This window comes from Erythrolamprus reginae, chromosome 2 (genome assembly GCF_031021105.1).
Source record: "Erythrolamprus reginae isolate rEryReg1 chromosome 2, rEryReg1.hap1, whole genome shotgun sequence".
In the NCBI taxonomy this organism is placed as follows: domain Eukaryota; kingdom Metazoa; phylum Chordata; class Lepidosauria; order Squamata; family Dipsadidae; genus Erythrolamprus; species Erythrolamprus reginae.
The window spans coordinates 324,471,465-324,488,138 of NC_091951.1; the positions used below are offsets into that span (position 1 = coordinate 324,471,465).

The following is a 16,674-nucleotide window of genomic DNA, read 5'->3' on the forward strand; positions in this document are numbered from 1 at the left end:
GTGGGCTATTCCTCTTTGTTTTTTCCTGTGTTTGTTTGGATGGCTGAAAGCATGGCAGAAATTCAGGCTGTATTTGAGGCTTTACGTCAGGAAATTCAGGCCCTGATACAGACGATGGCTGACCTTCAAAATCAGATGATGCAATTAACTCAACAGCCAGCCCCGCCAGTTCAGCAGGTTGTTCAAGTTCCACAGCATAGATAGATAGATAGATAGATAGATAGATAGATAGATAGATAGATAGATACATACATACAAACATACATACATACATACATACATACATACATACATACATACATATTAACATCTTGAATCAAGCCTGGGTAAAAGACCCCATATGTCCATCCTATCCTTGCATAGACTATCCTTGCATAGTACAGTATTTTCTTGTGTTCTTGCAATTGTATTGGCAGGGTTCAGATATCACACTGCAGTGCACACACACATGTATACACCCACACCCACACCTATTCGTTATTGTTTCAAACGTGGCTTTAACGAAAGCGATTCGGAAGTGAGATTGAGTGAAGAATGAAATAAATTCTTTTTTGCTTCAGTTTATAAGCAGAAATACATATGAAATGCTTCCTGATATCAAGCTGCTCTTGCTATATAAAATGTTAAGCAAGTGTCTCATACACTACTGTTCCCAAACACAAGAGTAGTATAAATCATCCAAGGGGTCATATGTTTGATTCCCACCAGCCTCTGTTAAACTTCTTTGAAATAGATTCTTTAAGTGTTGACTAAGTTCATGTTCTTTAAGTGTTGACCAAATTCATGAAAAGCTTTTGATGAGCTGGGTTCCTCCTGAATGTACATTCCCTTACATAAATTTCCAATAGTACCCCATTCTTTACTTATGATTTTCTATGTGTAATTCTCCTTTTACTAATAGTGGATGCTCTGGAGAATTTATGAATTAAATGATTGTGTGTTACAGGGATTACTGTTATTCAGTGATGTCATAATGATTTCTAGAACCCAGTGTTGGTACCTGGATTTCCTTTGTGGTTTCAATTCAAAATGAAATTGCTCTGAAGATGACTTCACATACTACAAAGAAATATTGTCTAAGAACAGAAAAGTCCTACTCACATAGTTGTTCTTAAACTGTAACCTTAGAGGTTCTAACTGAATTTATAATGTTTAATGTTATAATTTTTATAATTATGTTTAAACAATTAATGGATATTAAAATGGATTCCCTACTGGTTATAAGCTTGGCCTAATGCTAATCTTAAAATGAGGGTAGAAAGGTATGGTTGACCTGAGTTTCAAAGGAAAGAAGGAAAAAAACTCTGTACAGTTTCTCTGTACATACCCTGGAGCAAGTGTACAGTGGTATCTCTACTTACGAACTTAATTTGTTCCGTGACTGGGTTCTTAAGCAGAAACGTTTATAAGAAGACGCAATTTTTCTTCATAGGAATCAATGTAAAAGCAAATAATGCATGCGACTGGGGAAACCACAGGGAGGGAGGAGGCCCTGTTTCCTCCCAAGAGATTCCTACAGAGGTTCCATGGAGGCTTCTCCCTGCCTTTTCCGGCCCTGTTTCCTCCCAGGGTATTCCCCCCCCCCCCCGACCATTTATGTGTGGATGTGACTGAGTTAATTGACTGCTTTTTAATGTAATGGGACTTTAGCTTATAGTTTTAACTAATTAGATTTGTATTCATATTGTTTTTTTATTGTATTCTGTGAACCGCCCCGAGTCTTTGGAGAAGGGCAGCATACAAGTCTAATAAATGATAATAATAATAATAATAATAATAATAATAATAATAATAATTCCTAGAGGGGCCCCACAGAGGCTTATCCCCACCTTTTCTGGCCCTGTTTCCTCCGAAGAGATTCCTAGAGAGGTCCCACAGAGGCTTCTCCCTGCCTTTTCCTGCCCTGTTTCCTCCCAGGAGATTCCTAGAGAGGCCCCATGGATGTTTCTCCCGGCCTTTTTCGGCCCTGTTTCCTCCCTGAGGGTGTGTGTGTGGGAGATACTCTGGCCTCTCCTTCTTTTTCTCCTCCAGGAGCGGTTACAGTTTTGGAGGTTTGGGTTCGCAAGTGGAAAATGGCTTGTGAGAAGAGGCAAAAAAATCTTGAATACCCGGTTCGTATCTAGAAAAGTTTGTACGTATGGGCGTTCATAGGTAGAGGTACCACTGTATATCCATCTCTCTGTTCTAATTTCTCCCCAAATGCTTAACAAAAGTCAAGAACACTTCTTGACTTCTTTCTTCTGAGCAGTGCGTGAAAAGATTTGAGCTTGCTGGCTTGGTGTCCTCTCACTCCCTCTACGTTTATCATACCACATGTCTTGCAGATAAACTCCTCTTGTAGTCAATCCCCTGCCTCATATCATCTCGGACAAATTCTTGTCCAGCCTTTGTTTGAAAAGATTGAATGATGATGTCTGCATGCACAGAAGGAAAAAGCCAGAATTTTTTTTAAAAAAGGGGGCGGTGCCCACCGACCGGTACTGACCTAACCGGATCCATGACATCATTGTGACATCACCAGCAGATTGCTACCAGTTCGAGTGAACAGGACAGAACCGGGAGGAACCTACCTCTGAAACACTGGATACATAGCACAGATGAATGACAACAACAAAAGAACCAATAACAAGACGGTTTTCAACAGGATTTATTTTCTTCTGCTTTCTGGAAATAAACTCCCATTTCATTTGAGATAAATATCCACAGTAACTGAATTTAAACATGCCTGGGATAAACATATATCCAGTGTAAGATAAAAATACAGGAAATAGTATAAGGGCAGACTAGATGGACCATGAGGTCTTTTTCTGCCGTCAGTCTTCTATGTTTCTATGTTTCTAATATGGGAATTACACACAGAGAGTAAAATAAAGATAAATGATTTCTAGAACCTTATGCTTAGCTTTTATAAAGGAAATTTCTGAGCCAAATTTCATTTAGCTGGCAGGCTCAGTGTTTTTGTGTGAACTCAGTATGGTGTTTTTAGTCAAAGGCATCTGGAGGGAAAAGGCTGGAAACCATAATTAATGAATATAATAAAAAAAAGAATGCCAGCATCAAACAATAATTCTATAAACTGCCTTGTATAACACTCTTTATCCAATTAGAATATTTATGTGTCAGAAGGGTGTAGACACCAGGATACCGAGACTCTCCACATTTTCTGCCAAAGGAAACGATGCCTCTTTGTTCCCCTTTGCATATCAAAGGACCACCAGAATCACCCTGCACAAGGGAGAAAAAGGGGTGGGTGGGGAGAAGAGAGATTTTGCATTATTTGCAGGTGTTGTATTTAATTTATTTATTTGTAAAGTCTCTATGTTGCCCATCTGGCTGGTACAGCGACTCTATATGATTTTCGCTTTTAATGGACAATGATAATATACAATAATGAAGGATTCATGTCATTGCCATCTCCTGGTTAGACTACTATATTTATTTATTTATCTATTTATCTATTTATTACTGCTTACAGTCATGAGAATAAATACCAATAATATAACAGACAAAAGCGATAAATACAAAACCAGTATAATTTTATACCCCTAAAAGAAACATATATACACTAACTCATTCACGATCTCAGGCTCGCTGGAAAAGCCTGATCTTGCTAGCCTTTCCCAAAGGCTAGTAGGGAAGGGGTAATGCAAATTTCTGGGGGCAGTTGGTTCCAAAGGGTTGGAGCTGCCACAGAAAAGGCATAAGTCACTTTTTCCAGGGCCGTTGTGACTTTGAACGGTCAGTAAATGAACCGTTGTACATCAAGGATAACATGCCTTCCCACCTAGTTGTTTTTTGTGGAGCTTCAAAATGGACTCCTGATCTGCTTCTAAATGAGTGCACTGATCAGACAGATAATCCTCAACTTCTGTTCTGATCCCAATGGAGGCCAACATTTCTATCTCCTGGGTAAGACGGTTATTAAGTGAGTTCTGCCTCACTTTACTTCCTTTCTTGTCACAGTCGTTAAGTGAATCCCTGCAGTTGCTTGTCAGAAGATCCCAAAGGATGTTCACATAACCCTGGGACATTGCCACCATCATAACTACGGACCAGTTGTCAAGTGTCCAAAGTTTGATCCAATAACCCCTTTATTTTTCTAACAAAGCCCTTCCTTCCTAGAAGGAAGAATAGAAAGAATAAAATGGAAAAAAGGATTAAAAGGGGATACAAAAAATAAAAAAGAAAAGGGTTCAGTACAAAGTTCTGCTCAGATTAAAGAAGTTGGAGTTTGAGAAGGGTTGATTAAGCTTGCAGTATTATTTTGTTGGCTATTTTTTTAACTTTATTTATTTTTTCTATTTAGATATATGAATTTAGGAATTGCTGATCTGTTTTAATAAAGTTAGAAGTATTGATTATAAGATACATAGTAGGTGATACTGATTTGGATTAATGCATAAATAGAATTGAATTTAGAATTGTTGGGGAGATTAATGATGTTAATGATTTTTAATTGATTGAAAATAGAGAATATTTAGAATTTTTTTCCTTTTTTTCCTTTTCTCAAATAGACTGAAATTTAAGATTAATAATTAAGTAAGAAATGTAGATAAGTATTAATTGGCTAAATGTCAAATGGGCTGAAATAATTTTTAAATTTGGGGTTAGGTAAATGTACTATTTAGAGGGGGGGAGGAAGTCTGAAATTTGTATATGTTTATGTTTTGTTTTTAATTTTCTTTTGTTGACATCTGATTGGCTATATAAGGTTTTCTTGGTTTATAGAAAAATGTATAAAGAAAGAACGAAGCACTTTGGCAATTTAATGGTTATTAAGTTAGAAATATAATTGGTATTGCACTTTTTGAAGAAACATTAAGGAGGGAATTTAATTAAAAGCGAATATATGTAACTGAATGACAAAATTAGAAAAAAAACATTTGCAACTTTTTTGATGATTGATATTAGTTACTAACAAAATACAGTAATACCTCATCTTACGAACTTAATTTGTTCCGGAAGTAGGTTCATAAGGCGAAAAGTTCGTAAGACGAGAAATTGTTTCCCATAGGAAACAATGTAAAAGCGATTAATGCGTGCAAAAAGAAAAAAAAAATCGCAAAATGGCGCTCCGCTGGCTGGCGCTGCCTAGCTGTCACCTTTTAAAACAGCAGGGGGCTTCTCGGCGTTCTCCCGAACCCGAACCCGAACTTTTCGGGTTCGGGAGGCCACTGAGAAGCGCTGCCGCCCAGCTGTCACCTTCTGAAACGGACGTCTTTGTGACGACAAAGCTCTGCCCATGAAATTCCCTATTAGATTCCCCACCTCCTTTCCAGCCTCCAGATCGGTCGAAAATGCCACCGCTGATTGCAAAAACGGTGCTCCGCCAAGTGGCGCCGCCTGTCTGTAACCTTCTGAAACAGCCAAGCGTTTCTCGGCGGCCTCCGGAACCCGAACCCGAACTTCTGGGTTTGACATTCAGGAGAACACCGAGAAGCCCCCGGCTGCTTCAGAAGATGACAGCCAGGCAGCGGCGCTTCTCAGCGGCCTCCCGAACCAGAAAAGTTCGGGTTCGGGAGAATGCCAAGAAGCCCCCTGGCTGTTTTAAAAGGTGACAGCCGAGCGGCGATGCCCAGTGGAGCACCATTTTGCGATCTGCGGTGTGTTCGTAAGCCAAAAAAAGTTCGTAAGAAGAGGCAAAAAACCCCCGGGTTCGTATCACAAGGGTTTCGTATCACAAGGGTTTCGTATCACAAGGGTTTCGTATCACAAGATACCACTGTAATGCATTTTATTCATGGAAAATTAGATGGTACACTGTATTGTTTGAATGTATGTTTAGACAAAAATTTTAAAATAATGTAACCCCCCCCCAAAGTCCTTCCTTAATCCATCCCTCCATTCATTTCATTCTTCCTCCTTCCCTCCTCCCTCCCTTCCTTCCTGCCTCCATTTCTCCTTCCTTCCTTCCTTCCTTCCTTCCTTCCTTCCTTCCACTCCACTTCTTTCTTTCCCTCCCTCTCTTTCCCCTTTCTTTCTCTCCACTTCTCTTTCTCTCTTTTTCCTCTTTCCCCTTTCTCTCATTGTTTCCCTCCAGGTCTCTCTCATTTCTGTGTACCTCTCCTTCTCTCCCCTTCTCTCTCTCATTTGTTTCTTCTTCCTTTTTGCTCTCATTTCTCTCACTTTCAGTTCTGTTTTTCTGTTTTTCCTCTCCATTTTTTCCTCTCCCTTCTCTCTCTCATTTGTTTCCCCTCTTCTCCCTCTCTCATTCTCTCTGTCTCTCTCAATCTTTCTCTCATTTCTCTCCCCCTTTTCTCTCATTTGCCTCTATTTTCTCTCCCTCATTCTTTCCCTCCATAATTTTCTCATTTCTCTCCCTTTCTCTCTCTCATTCTCTCCCCCTCAAACTCCACCACTCTTTGCCTCTTTACTTCGCGCAGCCAGCAGCAGTGTGTAGAAGGGGGGGAATGTGCGGACATCTCTCTGGTCCCTTCAGCCCGGAGATGGTGGCCATGGGCTCCAAGTGCCTCTTCTTTCCAGAGCGGCACCCCCGCCAAGAAGAAAGACCGAACGGACGATTGGCATGGGTGGGTGTGGTCTGGAGAGCTGGAGAAAATGGGTGGGGCTCTGACCCACGGGAGTTTCTTCCTGCCTGACAGCTTGGTTGCCAGTTGAAGCTGTCAGGCGGGGAGAAACAATTTTATTTTTGGGTGCAGAGCCACACAGTCACGTGGCCGCACACCTTACAGGAAACAGTGGTCCCATGTAGAGCGTGTTGCAATAATCAAAGCTAACTTTGGAACTGTGTCCTTCCAATTTTGGATGGCATGGAGGGGGCCTCGCAAATGCCCCATTCAGTGCCCAATTCAGGTGGAAAAATGGGGCCAGATTTTATATATAAGAATTATATTATTATACCTATGATTGATTGTAAGCGGTTGAAAGTATAACAAAAATCTTACACTACTAACCACAGCGTACAAAACTTTTGTCAGACCAATCCTTGAATACAGCTTTTCAGTCTGGAATCTACACCAGATTTCGGACATAAACACTCTAGAACAGTGTTTCCCAACCAGTGTGCCGCAGCACACTAGTGTGCCACGGGACATGGTCAGGTGTGCCGCGAGCCCGGCCTGGTTGGAGGTTCCCTGGCGGTGATGGAAAGTGAGCTTTTGGGGCCCGGTGGGAGGGCACCAGACACTGTTGCTTCTAAGCTGTGTGGGCGTGCGCCCGTACAGCCATTAGGAAAACCCCCCCGGCAGAAATTTTTGAAGTTGTGCAAAGCCACGCAGTCCTAAATCACTCCCTTCTCCAGCCAGCAAAGTCGGCTGCCCAGGAAAGCGCCACGTTTGAAAAGCGTGTGTTTAAAAAGCGCACCGCTTTCCCAGGCAGCTGGCTTGCTGGCCGGAGAAGCGAGCGATCCGGGACTGCGTGGCTTTGCACCGTGATGAAAACAACAGTGCCGTGGTGGCTTCCAAGTGCCGCCCTTCGCCCCACCACCCGTTCCTGCAGGTAGAAGTCGGGCGGGGTACCGGGAGGCGGAGGCGGCACGTGGCCGGGCGCTGAGCGCCATGGACACCTGGGAGGGCGAAGGGTTGAATGTGGCTGCTGCCTCTTAGGTGGAGGTGAAGGCAACGGCAGAGTTTGCGCTGGGGCCATGTGGGGCCGCTGATCCAGGGGGCCGCGGACCGGCAAGCTGCCCTCCACTCTCTCTCCACTCTCTCTCTCTCTTTCTCTCTATGTTGCCGGCGTGGTGCACGAGAGAAAGAGAGAGAGAGAAAAAGGAGAGTTAGAGAGAAAGCAAGAGAGAAAGAGAGAGAAGGAAAGCAAGAGAGAAAGAGAGAGAGAGAAAGCAAGGGGGGAGAGAGAGAAAGAGTGTGTGTGTGAGAGAAAGCAAGAGAGAGAGAAAGCAAGAAAGAGGAAGAGAGAGAGAGAGAGAAAGAAAGAAAGAGAAGGAAAGCAAGAGAGAGAGAGAAAGCAAGGGAGAGAGAAAGAAAGAAATAGAGAGAGAAAGAGAGAAAGCAAGAGAGAAAGAGAAGGAAAGCAAGAGAGAAAGAGAGAGAGAAAGCAAGAGAGAGAAAGCAAGGGAGACAGAAAGAGAGAGAGTGTGTGTTTGAGAGAAAGCAAGAGAGAGAGGAAGAGAGAAGGAAAGCAAGAGAGAGTAAAAGAGATAGCAAGAGAGACAGAAAGAGAGAGAGAAAGAATGCAAGAGAGAGAAAGCAAGAAAGAGAGAAAGAGGGAGTGAAGGAAGGTGAGAGAAAGAGCAAAAAAGAGAGGAAGGAAGGAAGAAAGAAAGGGATGGAGAGAGAGAGGGAAAGAAAGAGGGGGGAGAAATAGGGTGAAAGGGAGGAAGAGAGAGTTTTTTGGTCCAAACTTTTTTAGCCCCCCCCCTTCAATGTTCCCCAGGATTTTGTAAGTGTGAATAATGTGCTACGGCTCAAAAAAGGTTGGGAAACACTGCTCTAGAAAATGTCCAGAGATACTTTACCAGAAGATCCCTTCACTCCTCTACTTGAAAAAGAATATCTTACAAAACTAGACTTACATTCCTAGATTTTCGGTGATTTTTTGCTTCCACGCATGCACAGGAAGCAAATCTCATGCAGGGCAAGTGCGCCTGACCCCGCCTGACCACCACCTATACCCGCCACCCATCCCGGTAAACTGAGGCAAGTGCGGACCCTCATTGATTGGGATCAAGAGTTGAGGACTAGCTGTACTTTAAAAAAAAAGAATCATCACATGCTATAATACTGTACTGTCAATCTGGAAGGATATATTATTCCAGATGTTTTTGTGATTGAATTTATGATGGGAAGATTTTACTAATGTTACAGTTTAAGGCTTTGATTTCTTAGAATACCAGAGGCATGCAGGTATGATTACTCATTCGTTCAAATTCTGCTTTCAGTATACTACTTTTGAGTTTCAAACATTCAGAGCAGGTAGATGGATATACTTACAGCACATGCGTCCTTGCCTCCTTTCTTGTCACCAGCACAGACCATATTCATTGTCACTGGAGGTTTGCTATCATAGTGCTTTTGATCATTGCAGGTGTTTCTTGCAATGACAGTGACATCAACTTCCTGGAGGACATCTGGTGGTTTTCTAGATCCACTCTTAGTAACCCCCCAGCCAGCTACCAGGCACTGTGTTCCTTCCTTAAGGTCACTATACACCCGAGGAAGCTTGACAATGGCGACGTTCTTGTTAAGTTTTGCTTGTTCATTAAGCTTAAATAAGACAAGAGGGAAGGTCAAAAAGATTAATCTTTACATTAATAGTCAATATGGTGTGTAATGCATCACATGTTAGACTTGCAACTTGGAGAGTTCCCTATCTCAGCCTAACCTACATTGCAATATTGTGCAGACTCAATGGGTCTGAGAAGCAACATTTATACCATCTGAGCTGCTTGCAATAAAAACAAACCATAATAAGAATAGTAACAACATTAATACTTTGAACTTCTTCAATATGGGTAACTGCTGATCATTTATATAGAAATAAGAATTCCTCCCACTTGCTCTCCATCTCTGGAATGAAAGAGAAAAGCAATTAATTAATTGCTATTAATCCAATTAAAAAATAATAATAATGTTTCCAACATTTTAGTGTGAGAATATTATTTATTCCACTTCTGCCATTGTCAGTGGTGATTCCTATGCCAATCAAATGGGCCTCAACTGTCAGGTTCCTCTTATGGGCTGCTTGCCAACCCTTTGAAGTAGGCCAGATCAACAACATGAATAAATAATTGTTTGTTTAGACCAGACTACCTCCGGAACTGCCTGCTACTGCACGAATCCCAGCGACCGATAAGGTCCCACAGAGTTGGCCTTCTCCGGGTCCTGTCGACTAAACAATGTTATTTGGCGGGCCCCAGGGGAAGAGCCTTCTCTGTGGCGGCCCCGGCCCTCTGGAACCAGCTCTCCCTGGAGATTAGAATTGCCCCCACCCTCCCTGTCTTTCTTAAACTACTCAAGACTCATTTATACCTCCAGGCATGGGGGAGTTGAGATATTCCTTCCCCCTAGGCCATTACAAGTTATGCATGGTATGTCTGTGTGTATGTTTGGTTTTATAATAAGGGTTTTTAGTTGTTTTATTATTGGATTGTCACATGCTGTTTTTATCATTGTTGTTAGCCGCCCCGAGTCTACGGAGAGGGGCAGCATACAAATCCAATAAATTATTATTATTATTATTATTATTATTATTATTATTATTATTATTATTATTTCCCCCCTCCTTTCTCCAGGCTAGAGCTACATCCCTTGTATTTAGCTGCTTTCTGCAAGGGTATGTATATCTGTGTCAAGGCTTCCTCCGTCCAATTCCTAGGAATGGAAAAACCCTTGGCTCCATAGATTCAGAGAAAAGGTACTTTTACTATGAGGGAACCAAATGCAAAAAGTTTCAGGCAAGATCTGAGGCAAAACGTAAAGCAGCAAATTGAAACAAACTGTAGAGCTCAACCCCCTTGTAGCTAGGTAATTCTAGCTCTGCATACCAAAGTTAGAAGAAATGACCTTGGAGAGATAAGCAAAGCCCAGACTGTAGTTGCAAAATTGTAATGAAAAATTATCCACTGATGCCACCCCTATGACAGCTAGCAGCAGGCTAGCTGACATTCGGCCCCTCATTACAGAGGTTTTAGACATACAGTGTTCCCTCGATTTTCACGGGGGATGCGTTCCGAGACCGCCTGCGAAAGTCAAATTTCCGCAAAGTAGAGATGCGGAAGTAAATACACTATTTTTGGCTATGAACAGTATCCCAAGCCTTCCCTTCCCTTAACACTTTAAACCCCTAAATTACAATTTCCCATTCCATTAGCAACCATTTAGATTATTACTCACCATGTATATTTATTAAAGGTTATTAAAAATTATTAAAGGCAGACGAAAATTTGACGATGGCACATGATGTCATCGGGTGAGAAAAAACATGGTATAGGAAAAAAACCCTGCAAAGTATTTTTTAATTAATATTTTTTAAAAACCGTGGTATAGACTTTTTGCGAAGTTCGAACCCGTGGAAATCAAGGGAACACTGTACATATAAAATTTATACAATTAAAACAAACAACACATCTCAAGAATGATCTCAACAATCTCCAATCCAGGTCGTCCTCAACTTTCAACCATTTGTTTAGCTGGTATTTGAGATTATGATTTATTTATTTATTTTTGGATTTGTATGCCGCCCCTCTCTGCAGACAGTATATAATAATAATCCAATAATAAACATGGCACTCAAAAAAGTGACCAGTTCTCATACTTATGTCCATTGAAGCACCCCTGTGGTCATGTGATAAACATTTGCTCCCTTGGCAAACGGCATGGATTTATATGATGGTTGTATCCACTGTTCCCTCTAAGGTGTGTGGCCGTGCGGCTGCGCACCCAAAAAATAACTGCCGCACAGTAGTTTCCAATGCTGTGGTCCTGGATGCCGTTTCTCCCCACCTGACAGCTGCAACCGGTGGTGCCAGATCTGCCCCTCCCAAGACCGGATTCCCCACCGCAGCGCCCGCCCACCCTCCCACGTTGCAGAGTCTGTGATGGCAAAGTAAGAGCATGTGATCGCTATTTGCAGCTTTCCTAGTTGGCTTCTGACCAGCAGAGTCAGTAGAGGGAAGCTGGATTTTAATGTTTCACTTAACACCTGCAATGATTAACTTAATCAAATGTAAAATAATGCACTTGGGGAAAAGGAATCCTCAATCTGAGTATTGTATTGGCAGTTCTGTGTTAGCAAATACTTCAGAAGAAAAGGATTTAGGGGTAGTGATTTCTGACAGTCTCAAAATGGGTGAACAGTGCAGTCAGGCGGAAGGGAAAGCAAGTAGGATGCTTGGCTGCATAGCTAGAGGTATAACAAGCAGGAAGAGGGAGATTGTGATCCCGCTGTATAGAGCGCTGGTGAGACCCCATTTGGAATACTGTGTTCAGTTCTGGAGACCTCACCTACAAAAAGATATTGACAAAATTGAACGGGTCCAAAGACGGGCTACAAGAATGGTGGAAGGTCTTAAGCATAAAACGTATCAGGAAAGACTTAATGAACTCAATCTGTATAGTCTGGAGGACAGAAGGAAAAGGGGGGACATGATCGAAACATTTAAATATATTAAAGGGTTAAATAAGGTCCAGGAGGGAAGTGTTTTTAATAGGAAAGTGAACAGAAGAACAAGGGGACACAATCTGAAGTTAGTTGGGGGAAAGATCAAAAACAACATGAGAAAATATTATTTTACTGAAAGAGTAGTAGATCCTTGGAACAAACTTCCAGCAGACGTGGTAGATAAATCCACAGTAACTGAATTTAAACATGCCTGGGATAAACATATATCCATCCTAAGATAAAATACAGAAAGTAGTATAAGGGCAGACTAGATGGACCATGAGGTCTTTTTCTGCCGTCAGACTTCTATGTTTCTATGTTTCTAATAACCATAGCAAAAAAACCAGTCATAAAATTTGCCATGAGTTATTTAACAACCACCTCATTTATAAATAGAAGTTCCAATCCCAAATATGGTTGTAAGTTAAGGACTTCCTGTACCCGTAAAGAAAAGGAGAAACCATCCTTTACATGTATATTATTTATATATATCCTTTAGAATATACCTGAAGAAGCATAATGTCATTCTCCTTTGTGGCACTATCATAGCACGGGTGAGGAATCTTCCTTTTAACTATGAAAACTTGCTTTGTTGGGTCTTTTTCTGAATGAATTCCAAGAATAACTTTAGTTTGATTTGTTCTAAAAAGGAAAGATAATAAAATAAATATTGAGTAAATTTTATTTCTAGCAGGTATAAGATGTTATAATCTCAGCTGAAGGATTAGGGTTAGTTTCATTATTAGGCAGTTCAATATTCTGTGTTTCTTCAGAAATAAATTCTACTGTATTTAACATTTATTTATATCCTGGAACATTAATTTAAGATTTGGAGACAGCAACAATACGTGAACGTTCACAGCTATATAATGGATATTCTAGAGGTGGACAATCAAAGGGAAGTCAAATTATATGCCAATAACACCAATAATGTGCACGGAGGTATGTGTTATTAATGTCATGCTTAACTTTACATGGAAAAGAAATATTGGGAAGAGGGATTTTGAGAGAATAGAAAAATTCTCTAATACCATCTATGAAAATTGATTCCAGTTTCTGACTAATAAGTATGCCAGCACAATCTTGTCTCCTATTTTGACCAGGTTTTTGGTTTATCCCAGTGTATCCCTACTGTGCTTCTAGCACTTTACCTGGTTAGAGCCTGACCATCTAAACAAGATTTGGGGAGTGGGAGTGAGGTCAAAATAATTCCTTTTGGATTTTATGATCATGGAATTCAAATCAAAATCCACAGTAACTGAATTAAACATGCCTGGTATAAACATATATCCATCCTAAGATAAAATACAGGAAATAGTAAAAGGGCAAACTAGATGGACCATGAGGTCTTTTTCTGTCCTCAATCTACTATGTTTCTATGAATTAGAAAAAAAAGTATCAAGAATACATATTTTCTTTTCTTTTAATTCCTTTTCGGTCTCCCCCTTTTGTATTTTCAATCTCTTTTTGTACATATTTATTGTATTGAAAAATTCTAGTAACACACACGCAGACAGGTACATATATATATATACACAAACCTAGATTGAATTTCTTTGCTTTGTTGTCACCACTAAAATTTATGTCCAGAAGCTGGAATCAGTGAACAATTTACCTGAAAGATTATAACCACCAGAACAATTTTACTTGAGTTGAAACTATAGGTTTGTTCATCCCTAAATTTCAGGGCTATGTTATCTTGAAAAAAATAAAAATAAAACAACATTTTAAAAATAAGCAAATAAAAAGCTAGCAAAACTTCCAAACTTACATTTTGCAGTGAGCTGCTGTTAATACCCAATTTGATTTGATGAGGGTCCCCCCACAAAGCATTGGGCCAGTAATCTTGGCCATAAAAGGTCTTGAATGTGGAACTGATTCTCTTCCTCCAATGATCTGGGCACAGTCATCTAAATAGAATGAAAAAGCCAAGCTAATCACAACTTTAACTTTAAGTTAATCCATTAGCTAAAGAGGAAAAAGAAGCCAACACAAGATGCAAATGATTCATCATACAAAGTGCTCACAGATTGTGTTATGATGGGGTATCACAAACCAATCAAAGCAATCTTCCTTTTTTGCACTTATTAACACATTTCATTCCTTTAGATTGCAGCACTTCCAGTTTTGATATGTTATTTTGAACTTTTAGGGATTACATCTGGAGAACATCGGATCAAAAAGTATACTTCTATTGTGCTTGGTAATAGCTAAATGTTATGATTACTTTTCAGACTTTTGTAAAAAGTGCATTTTTTGTATGACATCTTGTGTACTGAATATCTGAATGAATTGTGACATGTGTCTGTAAGGGCATTACTTCACAATGTTACCGGATAGCCTGACAATCCTATTCTAAAAAGCTAAATGTTCTGCATGCTTTCTAGACAATAAAGACATTTGATTTAAATATAAACTTAGTTTATTAAGTTTAATTTAAACTTTAATTTAAAATTAATTGGTATTTAATTTTAGTGCTTGAGCAAATCAGAGTCTCATGATATGCTTAAAATTAAGTACCAATTAATTTTAAATTAAGTGCCAATTAATTTTAAATTAAGTACCAATTAATTTTAAATTAAGTACCAATTAATTTTAAATTAAAGTTTAAATTAAACTTAATAAACTAAGTTTATATTTGAATCAAATTTATTTATTGATGCATACAATGCAAAGTTAGTTAATACTTTTATTTATGTTGTGCTTTATTGAAAGAAATAGAAAAGAGAGAACAAGAATGAAGGAGTAATAACAGAGATAAGAAGACAACAATAAAAATTCTCCCTGTTTCTCTCTCCCCCCTTCATCCAATCTTTGTTGAGGAAGATTGATGCTTCTTCTGTTCTCATCTGGGTTTATATTCTCTGCCAACACTTTCCCAATAACCAATTTAATGTCCACATCTCCAATTAGTCAACAGGATGTCAGGACATCTCTGCTGCAGACATTCAAAGGGAAAAAGCAATACAGAGGGAGCAAACTTATTAATTACTGATAAAGGCTATTCACATTGCCCTTATGCTTTGAAACTGTGGGTTTCTGATGCAATAATACAAATCCTTAATAATTAAATCCTGCAATCCTGCACCACATACCCTCCCCCCCCAAAAAAACCCCATTGAAAGTCTTGAGAAAGTGCAGAAGAGAGCAACTAGAAACTAAAACATACGAAGAACAGTTGTAGGAACTGGGCATGGGCATTCTGGCAAAGAGAACGACCTGGGATGACATGATAACAGTGTTCCAATACCTGAGGGACTTCCACAGAGGGTGTGTGTGTGTCAGGCTGTTTTCCAAGGCACCAGAAGGTCAGACAAGGAATAAGGGCTAGAAGTCGACCAAGGAGAGATTCAATCTGGAAATATGGAGAAACTTTCAAATGGAGATTGGACTGCCATTTGTCGGAAATGGTGTAGGGACTCCTCCTTGAGTGGGGGGTCAGACTAGATGACCTACCAGGTCCCTTCCAACTCTAAGAAATCTAAATCTAAATCAATTTGTATGCAAGGATAAACCCAACATTTTACTCAAGTTGTCCTTTCCTGATACAATTCTAAACTCTGGTACTATGTGGGTTAGGTGTGATATGGTCAAAAGCAAAAATCTCATTAATGTGATACAACTGTGTATTAATGTTAACCACACTTGTCACTTAAAGACTGTGAAGTTGCATGAACAGGACAAAAGATGTTAGATTTGGACTCTTCTGTGTGTAGTTATATGTTTGTGTTTGTGCATGTATATAAAACTATATGCAATACATATTTCCAGAATCTTACAATAGTTGCTTTCCCCCCATTACTCATGGTTTTTCTAGTATCTGTAATAAAACTACCTTCTTAATAACTGTAGCTTTGAATATTTTCTGTGGGTCTTCTAAAATGCCAGTATCAGTGCAGCCTGAAGATGACCTGAGCTATTTTCTCTCCATCACTGTCCAAATTCAAAGAGAAATCCATACATTTGAAAGAAACTGGGTTTCCCCTTTCATTGATTGTTCTGAAGGGACATTATCAGAAATGAAAAGGAATGAACAACAAAAAAAGTAGTATAATTTAGCACTTACCTCTGGGAATGCCGAGGAGAAAAATCACAACAGTGAACCACAAGCCCATTAGAAGGACCATCTCTGCTTTTTTGTGTTTCTCCACATCAAAGTACAGAATGTATATATACTGAGGATGATAAGGAAGTGGTTGTTGGTTTTAGGTTATAAAGGGCGTTCTTTTACACAATGTGAAACTGGAACACAATAAGATGTTCAAAGTTATTTTCATTTTCATTTCTAGTATGGCGACTTTTTCATACTTAACCAACATGGTTAATGAGGTGGAAATGAAAAGACATGAGACAATACTTGTTAAGCTTTCATGTTTGCCTTTAACTATGTGTGTGAGAGATGTGTGGTTTGGGTTGCTGAGTAAAAATTGTAGGATGAGGCTATGGAACAAGTAAAATATCATATATAGGTGATAATTTACTCTTTATTCCGAGAAAAGGTTGCATGAATAAAAGAAATATGAGTTTCTTAAAATGTCCAGTTTACATACACGAAGATAAAATGTTTGATGTGTGGCTGCTTCTCCAGGTTTATCT

General features: G+C 39.8%; 1 protein-coding gene across 1 annotated transcript; it reads right to left on the reverse strand.

Moving 5' to 3' along the window:
• Positions 1 to 2,632: 2,632 nt before the first annotated feature.
• LOC139159027 (granzyme A-like) lies at positions 2,633 to 16,216 on the reverse strand. The gene is made up of 5 exons (XM_070736376.1): positions 16,145 to 16,216; positions 13,850 to 13,988; positions 12,585 to 12,720; positions 8,910 to 9,182; positions 2,633 to 3,225 (listed from the first exon to the last, which is right to left on the reverse strand). Exons 1-5 carry the CDS (start codon positions 16,203 to 16,205, stop codon positions 3,070 to 3,072), a joined length of 765 nt encoding a protein of 254 aa, XP_070592477.1. The 5' UTR covers positions 16,206 to 16,216; the 3' UTR covers positions 2,633 to 3,069.
• Positions 16,217 to 16,674: the final 458 nt, after the last annotated feature.